Source organism: Eublepharis macularius, chromosome 3 (assembly GCF_028583425.1).
Source record: "Eublepharis macularius isolate TG4126 chromosome 3, MPM_Emac_v1.0, whole genome shotgun sequence".
Taxonomy (NCBI): Eukaryota; Metazoa; Chordata; class Lepidosauria; order Squamata; family Eublepharidae; genus Eublepharis; species Eublepharis macularius.
The window spans coordinates 150,772,866-150,795,729 of record NC_072792.1 but is presented as its reverse complement, the minus strand read 5'-3'; the positions used below and the strand labels follow the sequence as shown (position 1 = coordinate 150,795,729).

At 44.7% G+C, this 22,864-nt stretch overlaps 1 protein-coding gene across 1 annotated transcript in view; it reads left to right on the top strand.

Annotated features, from left to right (window-relative positions):
• The window catches only part of NBEA (neurobeachin), a 702,521-nt gene that overhangs the window by 582,654 nt on the left and 97,003 nt on the right, over window positions 1–22,864 (top strand). Inside the window, exon 45 of the mRNA XM_054973860.1 lies at window positions 14,702–14,842. Coding sequence (XP_054829835.1) covers window positions 14,702–14,842 — 141 coding nt within the window. The remainder of the gene's footprint in view (window positions 1–14,701; window positions 14,843–22,864) is intronic.

Sequence of the window (22,864 nt, the reverse complement as noted above, 5' to 3'; positions counted from 1 at the left end):
CTGCATTAATCACCTAGACATTGATCCCCGCTCCTTCAAGAGGCTGTGTGTAGGGTAAGAGTTTGACAGCCATTTGTACTAATAGTTTACCTTCAGGTGAAACAACGCATGCTTGAACACCAATCTTGCATCAGAAACCGGGTAGCAGAAGCGCCCATGGTTTCTCATTTTGTAGAAGTGGATCACAGTGAAACTGATTTGAAATATATAGTGTTATATGTGTCTAGAGAGAAATATCTGGGGGCAATTAACATAGATATTCATAGAAAGGAGGCTGATTGGATCTATAAGTTGTTGCCATATAGTATTATATTAGCTGGCAGGTTTTTACAGAGGAAAGCAGCTGATAACATTTGCTTCAATATTCCTCTTTAATTAAAGCAGAACCACAAGTGACAAAAGGCACAGATTGGACACTTGTCTGCTTCCCTCAAGTTTTGATGGGAAATGTAGGCAGCTTGGCGGAATGTTGGACAAGTGACAGTTGAAAACTCCATTGGACAGCAGTCAGAGAGCGAAGCTGCGAGACCAGGATGCCTACATTTCCCATCAAAACTTGAGGGAAGCAGACAAGTGTCCAATCTGTGCCTTTTGTCACTTGTGGTTCTGCTCTTAGTTACAATAAAGTATATATAATACATATAGCCTGTAAGTGGTGGGAACAAGTAATAATCTGCAGTAATCCATTTATTTATTTATTTACTTCATCTATATCCTGCCTTTCAGTGGGGACCCAAAGTATCTTAGATGTTCTCATCTCCATTTTATCATTACAATAACCCTGTGAGGTAGGTTAGGCTAGAGCATACCTGGTCCAAGTTTACCCAGCAACCTTCCATGGCAGAGTGGGAATTTGAATCTGAGACAATAAGATCCTTCTTCAGTATTCTAACCACTACACTACATTGCCTTTGAAGAAACACTTAATCTCCAGTGAATAATTAACCTGTATAATATCAGCATAACTGTGAGGACCAAGTGATTGAATAATGCCATCAATACAAATGTTACACCAGAGCTCCAAAATAATGATGGAGTAATTTGAATATAAGAGAGCAGTAAGAAAGGCAGAGCAGGAGCACAAAAGCCTTAGGGGCACTTCCCATCACCTGACCAAGGTTAAAATATTTGCACCAGCCAAGAGTGGAAGAGAAAGACTACAACTGCAATCCTAAAGTCCCTGACCAAGGAAAAAGACCCACTAAATAGATTTCAGTATGATTCTGTGTTGACCTGATTATGACTAGACATGGGCACGAATGGGAAAAAACCCCAAACAGGCTGTTTGGTGTTCGTTCCCGACGACGAACATGAACAGACGAATGGGACCGAACATGCCCCATTACCAAATGTGTTCAGTGTTCGTCAGTGCCAGTGTACCCCCTTAGCACTTAGAGAGCCCATATTCACAGGGAATGTGCAGCAGGCTCTTCTCCAGCCACCATCCAAGTTTGGCCAAGATTGCAGTATGGATCTCGGAGTTATACATTCCCAAATTCGACGCCCCCAGGAAACTCCCAATCAACACAAATGGAGCCACCCTCCCCAGTTCACTTGTGCCCCATGTGGTGGTCCTGAAGGCATGCTGCCTCCCCTCTTGGGGACAGGAGATCTGGCCACTCGCCTGCGGCACCCCCCTTTTGTGGCCGCCCCCTCCAGGCCTGCAAGTGGGAGGAAAATTATCCACTTATGCAGCAAGGTGGGTGAAGACTGTGGCCACCGGGCCTGGTGGGCTCGGGGAGGCATTGGCATGCCACCTCCCCTCAGGGGGCTGGGGGTCTGGCCACTCGCAGGCAGCACCCCCCATATGCCTGCCTGCCAAGCCTCCGGATCAGAGGCAGACAAAGCATCCACTTGTGCAGCAAGGTAGGTGAAGACTGCGGCCGCCGGGCCTGGTGGGCTCGGGGAGGCATTGGTGTGCCACCTCCCCTTGGGGTGGGAGGTCTGGCCGCTCGCCAGCAGCACCCCCCCATGTGCCCACCTGCCAGGCCTCCGGGTCGGAGGTGGATAAAGTATCCACTTGTGCATCAAGGTGCAGCCACTGGGCCTGGCGGGCTTGGGTCAGCTGCTCACCAACAGCACCCCCATGTGCCCACCTGCCAGGCCTCCGGGTTGGAGGTGGACAAAGCATCCGCTTGTGCATCATGACTGCGGCCACTGGGCCTGGCGGGCTTGGGGAGGCATTGGTGTGCCGCCACCCCTCATGGGGCAGGGGGGGTCTGGCTGCTCACCGGTGACACCCCCCCCATTGGCCCACCTGCCAGGCCTCCGAGTCGGCGGTGGACAAAGCATCCATTTATGCAGCAAGGTGGCCGCCAGGTAGCCAGGGAGAGGAGGACCCAGGGGTTCCAGGCACGGCAACGAGCTGCACCTGGAAGATCCTGCGAGGGGGACAGGAAGACCCTGATTCGGCGCCTGCAAGCATCACCCACCTCCCTGCCATCACGGAAATGAGGGAATGGGGCGGTGCAAGTGTTGGGGAAGGGACTCATGGCAGTACCAGAAAGGGAGAGGAGGAAAGAGGGAACACGAAGTGGTCAGGGTGGGAGAGGGGGACCCATGAATTCTGGGCGCAGCGACAAGCCGCACCTGGAAGATACTTCAAGGGGCACGGGAAGACTCCGATTCGGTAGCTGCAGGCATCACCCACCTCCCTGCTATCATGGAAATGAGGGGACGGAGTGGTGCAAGTGTTGGGGAAGAGACTCGTGGCAGTACCCAAGAGAGAGGAGGAAAGAGGGAACACGAAGTGGTCGGGTGGGAGAGGGGGAACCAGGGATTCCAGGTGCGGCGATGAGCCACACCTGGAAGATCCTGCGACAGGGCCTGGAAGATCCCAATCCATCAGCGGCTGCTGGCATCACTCACCTCACTGCCATCATAGAAAGGAGGGGATGGGGTGGTGCAAGTGGTAGGGAAAGGACTCGTGGCAGTACCTGGGAGGGAGAGGTATTGATTTTGAACTGGAAAGCTCCCAAGTGATAGGTAGTTGGGAGGGGTTGGAGTGGTCCCAGAGAGAGAGAGAGGAAGAAATAGGGCAGCGGCAGCAGCTGCCATCACCCACCTTCCTGCCTTTGCGGGAAGGACGGGAGTCACGGCCCGGGACACAGTCACCCCCAGCTCAAAGGGGTCCAGTCAGTCCTGTTGACAGGGGAGTCGCCATTCTGTGCAACCGACTGTATCCCTATACAGTACAATTGGCTGTGCGATCGCAACCGAGCCATCCCTCATGAGCAAGGAGGGAGCAGTAACAGGATAGTCCCTCATGAAGTGGCAGCTGACATGACCCGCCGTACTGCCTTTGTGGAAAGAAGGGGATGGGCAGGACAGGAGAGGTCGTTCGTAAGGGTCGGAGTGGTTCCACAGAGAGAGAGGTAGAAAGAGGGACCAGCAGCCCCGAGAAATGAGGTGGGCCAGAGCAGTTCCACACCGCTCCGAGACACCTCATCTGTGCAGGCAGTATGGGCACTATAACAGTTTGGGCAGCACCGCCAGACACCAACCGCCTTCCTGCCTTCGCGGAAAGGAGGGGATGGACGGGACAGGAGACATTGCTTGGACGGGTCAGAGTGGTTCCAGAGAGGGAGAGACAGAAACGGGGCAGCAGCAGCAGCTGACATCGGCCACCTTCCAGCCTTTGCAGGAAGGACATGAGTTGAGGGATCCATTCCCCCCTGTTCAGAGGGCACAGCGTTTGCAATGGATAGGGTCACTGTGCGGCTCAACTACATGTGCAACAGCTCCTGAGCTGTTGCGCAAGTGCACAAAGGAGGCTGCTGCCAGCATCACCCATTTTCCTGCCTTCACAGAAAGGAGGTGTCATGATGATCTGGCTGTGCCAGGAAGGCCTAGCAAGGCCTCAGAAGCCTGTTAGCAGTGGGAGTGGGCCTGGCTAAACCTGACCTAAATGTGTCATCCCTTATTCGAAATACCTGCAGAACTCGAAGGGCAATGGTGAGCGGCGACGGCATGGAGAACCAAGGGGCAAGATGCTTTAGTAGCCTGCGGAACCCCATGCACTCCATGATGGATGGAGCAAGCCATTTTATTTTATTTATTTAATTTATTTCAAATTTGTATTCCGCCCTCCCCGCAAGCGGGCTCAGGGCGGATAACAACACATTGAAATACAATTAAAATACAGTTAAAAATTCATATTCATTAAAAACAGCACATTTAAAACAAGATGGTGGACAGCCTTCACAGGGAGGGTTTTATACACCCCTTTTTTCCAGGCTGGTGGAGGCCCAGCCTCAGCCATACACCTGGCGGAACAACTCTGTCTTGAAGGCCCAGCAAAAAGATAGTAAGTCCTGCCGGGCCCTGATTTCAGCAGACAGAGCATTCCACCAGGTGGGAGCCAGGACTGAAAAGGCCCTGGCTCTAGTCGAGGCTAGGTGGGCCTCCTTGGGGCCGGGGACCACCAACAGCTGTTTTTCCCCTGATCAGGGTGTCCTCTGGGGAATATATGGGGAGAGACGGTCCTGTCGATACGCTGGTCCCAGTCCGCACAGGGCCTTATAGGTCAATACCAGAACCTTGAATCTGATCCGGTATTCCACTGGCAACCAACGTAGCTCGCGTAAGAATGGTGTTATATGTGCCTTATTTGGCACTCTTGTAATAACACGCTCCGCTGCATTTTGTACCAGCTGTAATCTCCAGGTCAGGCTCAAAGGTAGCCCTGCATAGAGCAAGTTACAGTAATCTAGCCTAGAGAGGACCATTGCTTGGATCACTGTAGTTAAGTCACGGGTTGAAAGGTAAGGGACAAGTTGCCTGGTCTGCCGCAGATGGAAAAAAGAAGACCTGACAACCACTGTGACCTGTGCCTCCATTTTCAGGGAGGCATCCAAGATCACCCCCAAGCTCTTAACCCTTGGAACTGGCACTAATGGTGCCCCATCAAGGGCCGGGAGCTAGACTCCCGAACCTAATCCCCCATGGCTCAAGTACAGGACCTCCGTCTTTGTGGGGTTCAGTTTCAACTGACTCTGCTTCAACCAACCAGTCATGGCTGCAAAAGCATGTTCCAGGACATCTGGGGCTGAGCCGGGCTGGCCGTTCATCATCAGATACAACTGGGTGTCATCTGCATATTGATGGCACCCAAGTCCGAAACTTCGCACCAACTGGGCAAGGGTCACATATAGATGTTAAACAATAATGGGGAGAGTATTGCTCCCTGTGGGACCCCGCACACCAAACGGTGGTGGGATAACAATTTCTCCTCAAGTGCCACCCTCTGTCCCCGACCACGGAGAAAAGAGACAAGCCACTGTAAGGCAGTCCCTTGTATCCCCACATCGGCGAGGTGGTGAGTCAGAAGATTGTAATCGACTGTATCGAACGCTGTCAACAGATCCAATAATATCAGAAGCGCCGAGCCGCCTCGATCCAGATGTCTATGAAGATCATCTGTGAGGGCAACCAGCAACGTCTCTGTCCCATGTCCTGGACGGAACCTGGACTGGAAGGGGTCTAGGGCTGAGACATCCTTCAGGAAGCCCAGCAGCTGTTCCACCACCGCCTGCTCAATCACCTTTCCCAGAAACGGGAGGTTCGAAACTGGGCGGTAATTGACCAGGCAAGTGGGGTCTAGCGATGGTTTCTTTAAAAGAGGCCTCACCACAGCTTCCTTTAATGGCCCAGGAAAAACCCCATGTAGGGCAATCATCTGCCAAGATGAGAAGGCCCGCCTCCTGAGCCCTCAACTGCAACGATCTAAGCGGCGCTGCTGTCCCAGACCCCAAGGGGACAACCTCCACGAGCGCAGCCTGCCTGAGCGATCCGCTCTCACCAGCATCACCCTCAGGACAAGGTGACCCTCCCGCTGATCCCTGCTCAGAAGAGCTGGTCGCCCCCTTTCTCCTTCCCAACAGATGTTTCGCTGGGCAAGGACAGAGACAACAGGCTCGGATGGTGTATCTTCAGGTGCCAAGTCAGGGCCGTTGAAGACAGGTGCTTTGGTTTCTTGCCCCTGCGCACCAGGACATCACAGGCACGGCACCGCACCACACGGGGGTCATTAGGAAGGGCCCGAAAGTGCCTCCATATGGAGGCATTGAAACGTGGACTACTAACTGTCCCAGGGGAAGCAGGATGAATGGTTACAGGCTGCGCTGTGGAGTTGGCCATGGATGATGGAGTAAGGGGTGGACTGCAAGTGGGGACACCACCGAGAGTTTGGGATGGGAACGTGAGGGATGTTTCATAAAACACAAGCCATTCATCTAGGGATCCGTTACACACCCCCACCTCAAAATGTTGATAGAGATCCTCTCCACTCAGTGGAAAGACCTCTTTGGCCTCCTCCACAGCCCCCACAGGTGAATTTGGGGGAGCGGGAGGACTCTTTGCTGCCCACGAGCCACACCCAGTACTGCTTTCCACAAGTAAACCAGGAGGACTGCCTTCGCACTTCACCCCATGACCACCCTCGGGGGCCAACACAACAGGAAGACTCATTGTGCCTCCAAACTAGAATTAAGGAGGACAGAAAAGGAGAGAACACTGTGAGCCCTCAGCTGTGGTTCCCACTGAGCTTGGCCGCAGGGCCTGGCAGCAGCCCTGGAACCAGAGAGAGGGGGTGGAGCCCTAGCCCAGCACTCCCAGAGACCTGACCAGATCAGGCACTAATACTCAGGGTGAGCCTTCAGCCGATGTGACCACTGAGCTTGGCCCCAGGGCCTGGCAGCAGCCCTGGAACCAGAGGGGATAGCTCCCTATCCCATCCACCACACACAGAAAAAAGCCCAGCTTCAATGCACTCTCCCTCTCTCTCTCCCAAAACACTATTAACAGGTCTGTCCCACTCCACTGCTTGCTGAAAGTGAAACCAGAACTGGGAGCGCGGTGCCCTTTTATAAGCTGAGGACTCATTGAGAAACGCAGGAGGCCTGTGGTTGGCAGTCAGAACTGCCTAACAGGGTTTGCAGGGATGAGATTGGAGTTCCCATGGCCACAGAACACCCCCTCCCTCCTCCCTCCCCCCTGGTGTCTGCTCCCATGTTACCAATTGTAACCAATTTTCAGCTCCACACTTGGAAGGAAGACCTGCCCATCAAACTAAGTTGGGCTTTGATTGAGGTGTCCGGGGCAACAGAGAGAGTGCAGACAGAGTTCAGGCACTCCCCCCCTCCATTGCCGAGGCAATTGATTGAAGACGCCTGAGTGTCTAGCTTTCCGAACAGTGGCCGAGCTCAACGAACAAGGCTTGCGCTGACCACCTGTTTGGCTGGAATGGCGCATCACGAACAGCCCGTTCGCGAGCAGCCAAGCGGCCTGTTTGGTGGTTTTTTCGTTTGTAATGCTGTTCGTGCCCATGTCTAATTATGACTGCTCTGTGAGGGTGACGTGCATTTTTGTGTAATAAATAAGTGGAATTATTATTATTATTATTATCTCCATTTTTAATATTTAATAGGAGTCTCTAATTTAATCTCTGTACATGAGAAAGGAAATAGATTTTTCCTTATTAAAATCGTAGCTGGTAATCTGTAAAGTTGATAAGAGACAGCTGTATTTGAACATATACAGTGATCCGTGTGTGTTTATGATTGAGTATTAGAAATTATTCCATCATATCCAGAGTTACCCAGAAATCAGGTATCTAAATACCTCCTCAGGATTAATTACGATGACTTCCATTCTGTGCAAACCACTGTTTCCAATTCCATTTTCACCTGTATTTTTAACCTCCTCAGAAACTTGGACATGTCCTTTCTTCCTCCTTTTTGTTTTGTAATAATCACCCATTCTAGTCTGAAGAGAGTTTTAAACCAGAAAGTTCTCTTCCTTCCACGCACCTCCTTTCCATCATTTATCCATTATATTTTTTGTAGACTAGTTTAGCCCTGTTCAAACATTTTCTCCTTTTTCTCCTCAGATCCTACCTGATCTCTTTGGGATAAGTAAACATGTATGCATTTTGTTCAGCTAGTGTGGTGAAGTAATTAGAGTGTTGGACTAGGACCTGGGAGATCCAGTTTCAAATCCCTTTTATAGAATCAGGCTTGTTGGTTGAACTTGAGACAGTCTAACCTATATCACAAAGTTTTTGTGAAGATAAAATGAGGATGGGAGAATCATGTACATCACTCTAAACCCTCTGGAAAAGAAAATTATTCTAGACAGATAAAACAATTCTAAAATGTTATCATATAGAAATGTAATCAGTACTTACGTGTATGTAAGGACATTGTCAATTCATCTCTAATTTTATATTTCTATTTTATATTTCTCTTTATTTTAGTATCTTGAAGTTCAAATTTGTAATTTGTAATAAATGTAACAAACACTTCTAGAACAGTAGTACTATATTCTATAGAAAGGTAGATCCACTAACTCTAGCAAAACTAAATACATGATACAGTCACCATCTTCCAAATCTGTTTCATTCCCAGGCTGAAGACCTGGGGACTTTTGAGTTTAGAAAAGAGATGACTAAGGGAAGATATTATAGGGGTTTGTAAAATTATAAAGGGATAAAGAGAGGGACATGGATAGAGAGAGAGTAGTGAAAGAAAACTTTTGCCCCCTCTCCCCAAATGCTAGAACTTGGGGTATCCCATAAGTTGATGGACAGTAGATTCAGGACAGACAAAAATGTGGAATTCGTTGCTAGAGGATGTAGTGATGGACACAGGCATTGATGGCTTTAAAAGGATATTAGACAAGTTCAGGATAGGTCTATCAGTGGCTACTAGCTGTGGTGACTAAAGGGAACCTCCACATTTAAAGGTAGTAAACCTCTGAATATCAGTGCCAAGAAGCAACATCAGGGGAAGGCTCTGATGACCCTCCAGAGAAACTGGTTGGCCACTGTGTAAGACAGGTCTAATCCAGCAGGGCTCTCCTTATACTCTTATTCAGAGCTTTTTTTTTCTGGGAAAAGAGGTGGTGGAACTCAGTGGGTTGCCCTTGGAGAAAATGGTCACATGGCTGGTGGCCCCGCCCTCTGAACTCCAGACAGAGGGGAGTTTACATTGCCTTCCATGCCGTGGTGCGGAGGGCAGTCTAAACTCCCCTCTGTCTGGAGATCAGGGGGCGGGGCCACCAGCCATGTGACCATTTTCAAGAGGTTCCGGAACTCCATTCCACCGCGTTCCAGCTGAAAAGAAGCCCTGCTCTTATGTTAAAAAAAACTCCTGCAACAGTAAATCAGATGAAAGGTTCTTATTTGCCTTTTTACAATAGGTATTCCTTCAAGTGAAATACATCTTTTCCTCAAACCCCATTGAGTTGGATTCTAAATCCCAGTGTGTGGAAGTAAAGCTACACATCTTTCCTTTCCATACTCAGTAGTCCTCAGCACTTTACAAAAAGCTCATACAGACTTTTCTAAACAATGTACAATAGAGTATGTTAGGAAGAGGCTGAAAAAAGATGGTGAAATTGAGCAAATCACCCCTCTTTTGGTTTCCCATGAGTTGAGCAATCTTGGCTCTTAGGGATGCCCCACTTATGCACAAACAAGAAGATTGTTTTGCCCAATACTTACTTCATCTTGCAGCCCTTCTCATCATAAGGTGCATTGTTCATGAGGTCACCCAGCCCTTTTCAGAGGTTTTTGGGGTGTCACATGATGTTGATGAAGGAGAAGGAAAGCGGGGATGTCTGCTTTTGTGAACTTCTGTTTGCATAAGTTAGGACCCAACCCACTGGATTATATACTTGCGCTGAATGGACAGTCTGTTTCAAATTAAAGTTATATGCTTACTTGGCAATTGTATCAAAGACCATTTCCTGGCTTCCTATCGTTAAAAAGCATTTTGGAGATGAGGGGTTAATGGGTTTGTATCTTGGACTTGTACATTGCTTTCAGCCACCAGGGAAGAGCAGATTCTAAATTTTTTAATAAATAAACAATAGAAACCATCTCTTAATTTAAAATCTATCTTAACAGTTCACAGAAATAGGAGATTACGCTACCTCCCCTATTACCCACATGTCTGGGTTTAAGAAGTCTCTTAAGAGTCTGACACAGTTCTTCCCAGTAAAACATTTCAAAGTCATTAATTACTTTTTGATCATTATTTAAAGCCACCATAACTTTCTATGTTTATCTCTATTTTAGAGGTCATGAAACTGAGAGGAAAACATGTTACTCTTTTGTGCGGGGTTATGTGCCATCAAAGACAGAAGTAAAACTCTGGTCTCATAATTCCCATCCCTGCTGTGATCACTAGACAGCATTCCTTTTCTGTCAAGACTAATCACAAGCATATTTAAAATAAAAATGTTGGTTTGTTCCCCTAAACCCTAACTTTTATACTAACCTCAAAGGCTATGCTACCACTCTGCAATGAATGTCATTAACTCTAGAATATGAAAATTGCAAAATCCTATGACACAGTTCATAGCTGCGGTGTTGCAGCTTGTCCAACCAGTAAGAAGACCCATCATTTTAGGTTCCCTCCTCCCTAAAATAGAGAATTGTTTAAACATAGGCTGTTGCTAAAGGTGACATATAACCTCCAGGATCACTACTGCCACATACAGCGCTGAATTGCAAAAGTCTGAAAAAGTCTGAGTAGCCAGTAAAATCAGAGTACGATGAAAAATGTAAATATTTATTTTATAGTTGTTTCAGTAGTTGGGTAGATGCCTGGAAAAGATTAAGAAGTGGGTCATGCTTTCCTTTCAAGAATGTTTTGTGAGGTCTTGCAGTGCAATCTGTATCAGATAAGCTTGATCCTAAGGGATTACTAAGATATTTTACACACATGAGAAAGCTATTAACATGCCCTTGACACAGCAAAGTATTAAACAATCAGAATGGTTAGGGAAACCAAAATCTTGATATAATATTGACTTAAGCTACAATTATCTGCAAGAAGACTTAATATTTTGAATTGTGATATTTTGCTTTATATTTTACAAACATTTATTTCATAAAAAACTGCAATCGAGTAAACCAATATCTGATTCAATCTATAATCTCAATATATGCTATCAATTCTATTTTTATTACATTCATATTAGCTTGAGTTGGCATAATTCAAATATTGGCATCAGAAGGTTAAAGTAGCTGTAAAATGATGGTAAATATATACACTCCAAAGTAAAATTGCATTGGAGAACAAAGTTACATACTGAGATGGTAAATGTATAGAAGTAATAAAAGACAACAATAACTTTGATAATATTGATTTATTGCTTGTAATCATATTGTTTTATATTGCTGGCTTTTGCTGTAATAAATTGGATTTGGATTTGGAATAACTTTGACAAAAATATTGAGTTAGATCCAAAAAAAACCTGAGAACAAATTACTCAAGGAGCAGGCTTTGCTGCCTTACCTTTCATACTGCAGGCCTCCTGAGAACCAGTGTGGGATGGTGTAACATGGAAGGTTGAAGTCAGAAAAGGCAGAAATTGCCATCCTTTTATTGTTTAAGCAACAGTGTACAACCTGTTTCAAATCAGGCTAGGAGCTAGTATAATGGCTGTTACTTTACATTTTGAAATTTTGAATATGTGTATCTAGCATCCATTGTGGCATTGTAGGTTCTTTGAAATGCTTAAAATATTTTTGAAATGTATTACTTTGGTCATATAATGTAGGAAGATGATCCAGGGTGGAGGAAAAGAGTACAGATGTGTTGGGGGACCTTATTGCCCTCACTGGCTTTCCCCAACACTTGCTATGGAGTTTGTGTGCATTTTAGTTGTTGTAGATTTTCCGGGCTGTATGGCTGTGGTCTTGGCATTGTAGTTCCTGATACTTTGCCAGCAGCTGTGGCTGGCATCTTCAGAGGTGTAGCACTGAAAGACAGAGATCTCTCAGTGTCAATGTGTGGAGAAGATGTTAGCAGGTAATTTATATCTACTCAGGAAGGTGGGTTTGAGCTGAGTCATCCTGTAAGAGTTTCCCAGGGTGCAGAATGCTAATGGGGGGAAGCTTCCCTGTATCCTGTGGAGGTTCTTTTGCATATGGATTGGTGGTTGATACGCTAATCTTATTTGCAGGACTATTGTAAGATGTAGAGTATTTTGTTAGTTTGGTGTTTTTCAGGACTGGAAACCATGCCCTATTCATTCTTAAATTCTCTTCTTTCCTGTTGAAATTGTGCTTATGCTTATGAATTTTAATGGCTTCCCTGTGCAATCTGACAAAGTAGTTGGATGTGTTGTCCAGTATTTTAGTGTCCTGGAATAAGATACTGTGTCCTGTTTGAGTTAGGCTATGTTCAGCCACTGCTGATTTTTCAGGTTGGCCAAGTCTGCAGTGTCTTTCATGTTATTTTATTCTGGTCTGGATGCTACACGGTGTGGTCCTGATGTAAACTTGTCCACAGCTGCAGGGTATGTGGTATATTCTTGCAGAGGTGAGGGGGTCTCTACTATATTTTGCTGATTGTAGCATCTGTTGTATTTTTCTGGTGGGTCTGATTACTGTTTGTAGGTTGTGCTTTTTCATAAGTTTTCCCATCTAATCAGTGATTCCTTTGATATATGGCAAAAACACTTTTCCTGTAGGGGACTGTTTTTCCTTAGTTGTTTAATTTATCCTTGGTTCAATCTCTCTTCTGATTTCATTTCTGGAGTAGCCATTTGCTTGAAGTGTGTGGTTTAGATGATTTATTTCCTCGTTGAGAAAGTGCGGTTCTCATATCCGTCTTGCACGTCTACTAATGTTTTTATTATGCCTCTTTTCTGTCGAGGGTGGTGATTGGAGTTTTTGTGTAAGTACCGATCCGGTTCTTTGTTTTCCTAATCAGATTTCTTCTCCTCTTAGTTTCTCTATTCACATGGCCTGTTATTTATTTATTTTTATTTCAGGGTGTGGTTTTCTTCCTTTCTGTCAGACAACCTACAAATTGAATTAAAATGATAAAATGTTAAAACAACCCCAAATGTATCAAGATGCCAAATTACAACCACGACACAGAGCCAACAATAAAACGCCATATATCTTGATTTATAACTAATTTCAATGTTAAAAGAAAGAGGAAACAGGAGACTTCATAGTAGAGTTGCCAACTTCCAGGTGAAGCCTAAAGATCTCCTGGAATTATAACTGACCTCCAGATGACAGAAATGGAGGTCCAGATGGAGAAAATGGCTGTGTTGGAGGGTAGCCTTTGTGGCCTTATATCCCACTGAGGTCCCTCCTCTCCCCAAGTCCTGCTCTCCCCAGACTCCATCCCCAAATCTCCTGGAATTTCCTAACCCTGGAACTGGTAACCCAAATTGATATTGTGCTTAAACTATTCATATTTGAGTAGCAAGGGAGATTTACATCAGAACAAAAGGTCCTTACTTCAGTAACCACCCACCTAATGTCTGAAGACAAGAAAGGTCTTAGCAAATTATTTTAAATGACATACAGGTTCATATTGGACTAAATGGTTCTCTAGTCTCAGATGGTTTTTGACACATTGTTAGAGCTTGGGGATGGTCTGTTCAGGGCAGTGACTTCAAAACTGCCTCCTTCAAGGAAGCAGGATCATTCCCTTTCTCTAGGAAGCATTCACCAGACCTTGGCCCAACTTTTCCATGAGCCTTCCAAGTTCCTATCCATCTGCTATGAGTTTATTAATACCCTGATCCTATTTCAACTGTGACAGCTAAAGTAGCAAATTAGTGCAATTATAAAAAGAGCAAGATCCAGGTCCAATAGTACCTTAAAGACTAACTAGTTTTCCAAGGTATGAGCTTTCAAAAGTCAACACTTCCTTTGTTAGGTATCTGACAAAGGGAGCTTTGACTCAAAAGATCATACCTTGGAAATCTGTTTGGTCCTTAAGGTGCTATTGGACCTGGATCTTATTCTTCAACAGCAGACCAACACAGCTTCCCATATTGAACCATAAAAAGAAAGTTCACAGAGTTTTGCCACTCAGTTTTGTCTGAAGCAAAATTTCAAGGCAGATTTGGAAGTTCTCAGTAGGCAAAAGCAGATAAATAATGAGAAAATCAAAACAGTTTTTATAACTCTAGTGACATTTTTTAGGGACTAAGGAGTCTGGTGGGGGTCTTCCCTTGGTTGCGTCATATAGGAGACGACTATAGAAGTTTTGGAATACTGCATTAGCTGTATGTAGCACGGTTTTACAATCAGTTCTTACTTCTCTTTTTGTAAGATAGGCCAGAAATGGTTTTCTATTTCCCTTTCCCTTCTTATAAAATCACCCCCTCCCCCAAGTGAAAACAGGTTATGTTTGGAAGTAGTTGCTGTCTTTTCAGAATGTGCACATTTTCAAGAATTTCTGCTTAAGATCACCAAACACCACAAACCCTTCTGTGTAAAATCTTTTCATCATGAAATGTGCATTACAAAGTACTCTGCTTGAACAGAAGTCACATTTCATTAGCTGTGTCATTATGGTGAATGACAAGAGCAATGTTAACTTTGGTTTGAAATCATTTGAAATTCAGGTTTAGATGCATGCTTCCAGAATAATATCACTGAATTGCCTTTTTGCTTCAATATGGCCTTGAAGTTTTGCAGATGTATTCCACATACATTTTTCAGTTTTTAAAAGAACTCATATGTTTAGTAACTCTAGCCTCTGAAATAAAATTCCTACTGCTCCATCTCAAGCAGTCTAAACAGATTACCATAACATAGAATGAGTTATCAACATTTGGTTGCTGAAGATCATATATATCATGAATCTGTATTAATGGATGCAGACTAAAATGTTATGCAGTCTTCTTCCCAGCTCTTTATATAATTATGCATTTTTTCCAGCCTATTGGAGCTTTGAATCCGAAGAGAGCAGTCTTTTATGCAGAACGTTATGAGACGTGGGAAGATGATCAGACTCCGCCTTACCATTATAACACTCATTATTCAACATCTACTTGTACATTATCTTGGCTTGTTCGCATTGTAAGTATTTTTGCCTCCTGCTCCTTTCTTTATGAAATGCAAGAGTATATTATATGAAATCTCTGCGCAGAGCTCAAAAGTAAAGTCCTACAGGGGATTTTACTTCTCCTGAAGGAGCAGGTTCATAGCTTTCGGGTTTAGCTTGTGTGATGGAGGGATTCAAGTTTAACCCTACAGGAGCCTTAACAAATCACTTTCAAATAGTGGACTGGGATGTTGAAAGGATGAAAAGGAGGCATTTGGCAGTTTAACTAACTGCTGGTCAATTGACAGAATTGAGGGTTGTGGGATTTTGACTGGAGAAAGGTTAGGAAGTCTGGTGGGTAGGCAGAGGGAATTGAGGGTTTTTCAAAAGCTAGGTAGAGTTTGGTGCTGTTCCTGTCAAAACAGTTAAGGGGGGGGGGCTATCTTCTTTGCATTATAAAGGTTTAAGTGTTGTTCCTACCAAAAGCAGTTAAAAGTCTTTCTGTTCCATGTTATAAATCTGAATCAGTCAAACAAGAAACCTGCTTTGTAATTGTTACACTTTCTCAGGCTCCACTTCTCCAGTTACTTTGTTACTGCAATAACTGAGAGGGCTGGAGAAAAGGAAAAGAAAGAAACAATCAAGGCACACATGCCAATGAAATAAACCTGTTTCTTAGCCATTTTCATCAAGCTTGGTTGTGTGGTTCCTTCCAGCCTATAATTCCCACAATATAGGCCAATTGAATGACAAGTGGCACACTGAATCCAGGCATTCCCTCACTGAAGACTAGAATACTAAGTGATCCCAAAAGCCTCAATTATAAAAATAAAAGTCTGTAAAAAAGAAATCCGTACGGTGTGAAATTCAAATCCCTCCCCAGTTTCTAGGTCTAGACATGGGGTGTTGTCCCATCATGATACTGGCCTACAGTTGGATGTTCATCTATCCTTAATGGTATGTAACACCTTTTATCACCTGTAGCTAATATGCCAACTATAGCTGTTTCTCAGAAAACATAGTCTGGTGGCCATGGTGATCTGTGCTCTGGTCACATCCAGGTTAGATTACTTTATGCACTTCATGTGGTCTTTGAAAACTGCCTGATTCAATTGGTTCAAAATGTGATGGACAGTGTGATAATGTGATAGCACACCACACTGAATTGGCTAATTCCAGACATAAATCAAAGTAATCGTTCTTACCTATAAGAACTATAGACAGACCAGCTTTTCCTGTACTCTCGACAGACCAGCTTTTCCTGTACTCTCCAGTTAAAATCTTTCCGAGCCCTGCCTTCCTTTTCCACACCTGCAAAGGTGGCAACCAAAGAAAGGGCTTTTTCAGTGGTGGCTCTTCACCTTTTAAATGCCCTCCTATTTGAGGCTCACCTACTTTATTATCCTTTTTCATTTAATTGAGGGGGTTCCATCTTTTTTAGTTGTTTGTATGGTCTGATTCTAGCCTGTGGACTGAATATAATTTTAAGTTGCTGGATGTTTTATGTTGTTTTTATTCTTCCAGTTTGTTTTTAATGGCTTGCTTTCTTTTAATGAATTAATTATACTGTTTTACTTTGTGAGCTGCCTTAAGGAGATCTTAGGAGAGGCTGCATATGCATTTTCTAAATAAATAAATGCTGATAAATTAGACTATCATGTTAAGTAACTTAACATCTGTAGCAGCTAAGAACAGTGTCAACTCTCGACTGTTATTATATATCATGGCCTTTAAGTGTTTACAGTTCCCCCCCCCTCTGTATGTATATACATATATCAGCTAAAAGATTTCACTTCCTGCATCTAATAATTGAAATGCTTATACAAATAAGCACTCTGAAGTTAAAAACAGAAACCAAAAGCTGATTCTGCCAAATAACCCTGTGACAGTATTTTCACTTGTGAAACTTTGCTATCCGAATTTGTTTACCTACAAATAGTATAAGTGGCCATAAATAAAAATAATAAATAAGCTTCTGCTATCACATATCAACAGCTTATAAATAAAAGGCATTTAGTTCCACAAATTATATCCCAAATCAGCATCTATTCATAGTTCTTAGATTCCTTGCTTTTTTATCTCTGTGAGTGAGGACAATGTGTTGTTATTCATTATGGGTTTTGCTTGTTTACTATCCTTCCCCCAATGGAATAGTAGTAAGGAAGCATGTGAGGAAAGTTAGACGGAGAAAGGGACTAGCCCAAGACCACCCCAAAAGTTCCATGTCAATGTGGGGATCTGGGCTAGGCAGGCACCCTAATCACCATCACCACCCAGGCTGGCTGAGAGCTGTTAAACCTAGTTATCTTTGCAGTTCTGCAGCACTGGTTGCAGCAAGGATGACAAGGAATCTTGTGGCCCCTTAAAGTGTAATGGATTTATTGATGCATATGCTTTCATGGGCCAGCAGACATAGGCCAAATCCACATTACTTCTTTTTTTCCGCGTTTTCCCCGCATTCTCCCCACAATCTTGAGTGCCGGTCACATTACCTCATTAAACAGACGCATTTCATTCGCATTTCTCCCGAATATGTGGTCACAGTTTTTCAACGGGAGTTTCACGGTGGCCGTGAACAGTCCAATGCGCAATTTACGCGGTTTTTTTAAAAACCACCCCCCCTTCCTGTCTCTCCGGCCATTCCGAGAGTTCCTATTGGCTGATTCAACTTGCAAGTGCTCCGTAGTCTGCAAAAGACTGTTTTTGACTTCATAGCATTGGATTTATTGATTATGCTGTTTCTGAATCAAATCTGGTAGTTTGAAAAATCATTTTGGGGTGAATCCATCATCAGAACGGACTCGCAAAACTTCCTTTTTAACTGTTTTTTATTTTTTTATTTTATATTACTGTAATATCGAAATTACAGTGAATCAATCATTCAAAATAAAGAAAACAGTTGCTGCCGAGGGCCGCCCCAGCGGCGGGGCTGGAGGCGCTGGGAAGCCGGCGGGCTCATCGCTCGCCTCCTCTCCCGCCGGGGTCAAGAAGGTGCCCAGCAGACCGAGTCGAAGCCCGGGCGCAGCTGGAGGCTCCCAGCTCAGAGCGGAGAAGGGACTGGCCGAGGCATCCCCGGCTGAGCCGAACGGCGGGGCTTGCGGGGGCTGCCGGGACAGCAAAGGTGGCTTGGCCCGTGGGCTGGCACATCCGCGGAGGGGGGCTGAAGACGAACAGGGATTTTAAAAACTGCTGCCGAGAGAAGCGGCGGCGGCGGGCCGGGGATGCCGGCCGAGGAGACAGCCGCGTCCCTCCAAGCCTCTCTCTGCAGTGAGCCAGTGCTGCGCTGCCGGGGAGCAAGGATGCGCTGCGCTGCGAGGCGCCCTCTCCACTGTGGGCACTCCGGCTCAGGCGCTCACCACGCAGAGGCCCAGCTCGCGGGGCGCCTGCCCCTGCGAGGTCGCCCATCAGCGCGGCGGTCCGCGGGAGGGGAGGGGGCGCAGCCTTCCCCCCTTGGGGTAAACGGCCCTCTGGCCACCAAGCCGGCTTGACCCCGCAGGCGCTGCCGCTCCAGTCTTGGAGAGGGGGGAAGGGGGAGCGGACGGCTGGGTGGCGTCTCGGCACGCTCCACTCACACAGACATGCAACCCGCACCTTTCAAACCAGCCTTTCAAACTGCACCTTTCAAACCACCTTTCAAACCAGCCTCTTCATCCAAAGTGACTGACCGGCCTGAACCCGCCCAAAGCTTGGCTTTGTGAAACTTCAGTAAAATTCGAGCACTGAACTGTCCTGCATAGGAAATGCCCACGAAAGCTTCCCGCATGCTTCAAAATGTCCAAAAAAGAAACGGAAGAGCCATCAGTGCTGTCAGTGGGGGAAAGAGAGGCATCATTATCTTCAATGATGTTTCTTTATAACACAAGATCGAAATAATGGAAAAGTGAGCTCAAAATTTTTTTTAAAAAATGGGTGGGGAAAAAAGGTCCCGCCCAAAAAAGCAGTTTTCGAGCGGCCGTGTGACCGGAGGGACGCGCGAGAAAGGCAAATTGGAAGCAGGGATGTGAACGAAGAGAAAAAAATCACGGATTGGAGGCAAACGGAAGATATCCGATAAACATGCGGGTAATGGGTGAATGTGGATTCGACCATAATCTTGTTACCCTCCTATATGCATATATGTGTGTACACAGGCCTTAAGAGTTGCATTTAATTCATTATTACAGAGGTGTGATAATAGAAATCTACCAAAATTTTATTTTAAAAAACAAAAACAATATCTGTATATGAACTATAGAACATGGAATATTTTTAAAATTAGAAGGAATCATTGCATATGTATATGCTTTAATACTTTTTGAAATAACGTTTTAAAGAACCCAGAAGCCATGAAATCCATGTGGAAGAGCATGGGCGCTGCTGTTCAGGATTAAAAATCTAAAAGATAGACAACATAGGTTTGGTATAATGAGGCACCCTGTAGTGTTCAACTATTAGAGGCTTAATCCTTGACTATGAATTTTCTTGGGTTTTGTGTATGTCTCAGACTCTTAAGTAGTGTTGTTATGGAATTTAGGATTATTTTTTAACATAATTTACTATAATTACATTTTTCCTACTGTTTTTATAATCCTTAGTTGCTTCTGATTTTAAAATCTCAGCTTCTACCAATATGTAGCTTCAAAAGAGTATTCAAATCTAAATAAAGCTGTACAGGGTATTTTTCTTAAAAGAACTTTCAAAAATTTATTTACTTTTATTCCGACTAATAGGATTTTTTTTAAAAAAATCACTATCAGTATGATAAACTGATTATTTAAAGCTTAAAATCTGCTACATAAATTTATACAATTTTCTTTTTAATTGAAAGATGCCTAATTAAAACATCCAGCCACCATTACTAACTTTCTGATGGGCAGACAATCATTAAACTCTGGCTTGTCTCAGCAAATCTTGGTGTCACGATCTTCAGTTTTCCCTCCAACTCCCCACCAGTATCCCAGTCTGTTTTGTAGCACTCATCTGAGGGAAAGCCTTCATCACATCACTACATCCCTTACCATTGGCTTGCAACTACATGAGGGCATAGAAGCCACTGGGGACTCTTTGGCCACTCTCAGAATGGCAAGCAGACACATACCTTTCTTTTGGAGACGAATGAAATAAGCCACCAGACTTTCACATTATCCATTTCAAAATAAAAAACTCAAAGAAAACAACCTCCTTCTGCAGATTTCAGGGCAATCCCCACGTGCAAATTCAAATACATCCTCCCAAGCATCCCCTCCCCAATCCATGCCTTAGAACATGCTTGCAGCAGATATTGTATGCTTCTGCCCCCTCCCCTGATGTTTTTGCTCAAATACCTTACCAGGTGTTCTGTCTTCTTGGGAATCTGAGGACCCAAGAACCTCAGGATCTACCAGGGTTTCAGGATGCTTGGGATCAACCACCATGGTTTTCTTGTCCTTTGAAAAGGACTCATCAGAATCAGCCCTCACAAATACATTGAAAGAAGACCTACTGGACGTAAGCTAATCTTGTCTTGGTGAAAATTGCTCCTTGGAGTTCTTCAGAGCTTGAAGCTCCCATTGCCAATAAAGCAACAGAGGTGGAAGAGTGAGACAAGACAACAATTAGCTTTTTATTCCCACTATTAGTTTCACCACTTGGCCATATAAATGATTATGGAAGACAAAAATTTACCTTTGCTTTTGTTGGTCCAGCCAACTTTTGGAGTGGTTTCCCTTAAACCAAACTGTTCTTCTCCCCAATCAAGATAAAATACTATTTAACACAGTTGGCTTACACTGTAGGCGCAGCACCTGCACATAGGGGAAGCTGATAGGGCTCAGTGGAGCCATGCTATACCCTCTTCCCAACTAAATGACAGGCAAAGCACATGCAACAACATGTGCTTTCCATTTACACATCTTGCACTTCCTTTTTTTCCTGATGCAAGTTATTTATGTTAAAGAACAAATGTATTATCAGATACAGAGAGGGGGAGATAAATGGTGATGTAGAAGGTGCACAGAGACCTTCCAGTAGTGTCTGTATACCTAAGCATTCACTCGTGGAGTAAAGCAGGTGCTATGATCTTCTACATTAAGTTCTGCATCTGTACTGCAAGCAGATCATACCTTTTGTTTTTGACTCAAACAGTAATGCAAACATTTTGCCTCTCTAAATTATATGGAATTCACAAGGCACTGTTCATACAAAATGAATGTCATATACAGTGTCCATTTAAATACTACCAGTAACCCATTTGAAATATTTCATGTTAGTAATAATAATAATAACATTAGATTTATATAATGCCCTTCAGGCAACTTAACACCTACTCAGAACGGTTTACAAAGTATGTTGTTATTATCCCCACAACAATCACCCTGTGAGATGAGTGGGGCTGAGGGAACTCCTAGAAGCTGTGACTGACTCAAGGTCACCTAGCTGGCTTCAAGTAGAGGAGTAGGGAATCAAACCCAGTTCTCCAGATTAGAGTCCTGCCACTCTTAACCACTACACCAATCTGACTCTTAGCTGCAAGTGATTGCAGTTATTATGTATCTAAATTACTTGCCCTTGAAATGAAACAGCCATGATCCTCTCTGACCAGCTGTCTGACCAGCCCATTTACTCTGACTCAGACAACTCAGAGGAAAAGCCTGAGGACCAGTGGGAGCACGGAGGGGCAGATGCTGCATTGGCATCAGAAGCCACCCTGCCAGAGGCTGCCAGTGAAACATTGCCACCAGCCTTGGAGATAACCACTAGGCTACTATCAGGCAGAATACAACTCTGGGCCTGTAGCCCTTCAGGACCTGCTCCCATTTCACAAGAGCGATGTCAGCAGAAGACCCAGACTGAGGTAGTGCAAAGAAGGTGAAGTGCCTGACCAGCAGCAGGCACTCCCAGCTTGGATCCAGAAGAGTAGTGCTGCTTCACAGGATCCTGGCCAAGGCCCAGCACAGTCCCAAGAGTCTCAACATCTCCTAGCAAGTACAGCTGAGCCAGATTACCTCTTGGCCTAGCTTGAGAAGGCAGCATTGCTGGATCAACTGGTCCTCTTGGCGCAAGCCGGTGCTCCAGCTCAATTCCTGCCTTCAGCTCCAAGCTCTTTGCTTTCAGCTCCAGTCTTTAGTCTATGCTCCCACATCCAGCTAGCTAAGATGGTGGCCTTATTCCAGAGGAGCCCAGACCTGGCCAGCCTGCAGAGTACATGAACATCTACCTAGAATCACACTGCTCAAATAGTCAATTCCAATAATTTGCATCATGTTTCACATTTATTCTAAAGCCTACCTTCCAGATTGTAGAGTCTTCCACTGAAGTTGCCACATGTTGAATTGTGGAACATTATTATTAATAATTTTTTTTTACAAAATTTAAATCCCACCTTTCTGTCCTCACAATTAAAACATACATAATAAAACATACTTTTTAAAACCATTAAAACCAATGATAAAGAACAACACATCATTTAAACAATTAAAACAAGAAATAAAATACATACAAAGACATTAAAACAATAATCAAAACACTGGGCAGAAAGGAGCGAGCACTGGGAATGCCAAACAGTGGCAGAAGATGCAGCAGAATAGGACATATGAATCTCTCTGGAGAGAAAGTTCAGAGTTTTGGCTTTAAAGGTCAATACTAGCACATTGAATTGGGCACAGAAATGAATCAGGAACCAATATAGAGGGGCCAAAAATGGAGTGATACAGTCCTTGTGATCCACTCCAGTTAACATCCTGGCTGCAGCATTCTGCACCAATTGGAGTTTCCAAACACTTCTCAAGGCAATCCTATGTAGAATGCATTGCAGTATTCTAATCTAAATGTAACCACGGTGTGCACCACAGTGGCCCGATCTTTTCTGCCCAAGAAAAGCCACAGCTGGTTAACCTGTCAAAGCCGGTAAAGGGCACTCCTAGCCGCTGCTGCCACCTTATTTGCTAGCAGTAGGCATGGGTCCAAGAGTGTTCTTAGACTGTGTACCTGTTCCTTCAAGAGCAGTTCAACCCCATCCACAATGAGTGTTGGACCTTCCTTTCACTAGTAGCACTTCTGTCTTGTTGGGATCAAATTGCAATTTACATCAGCCCACATCC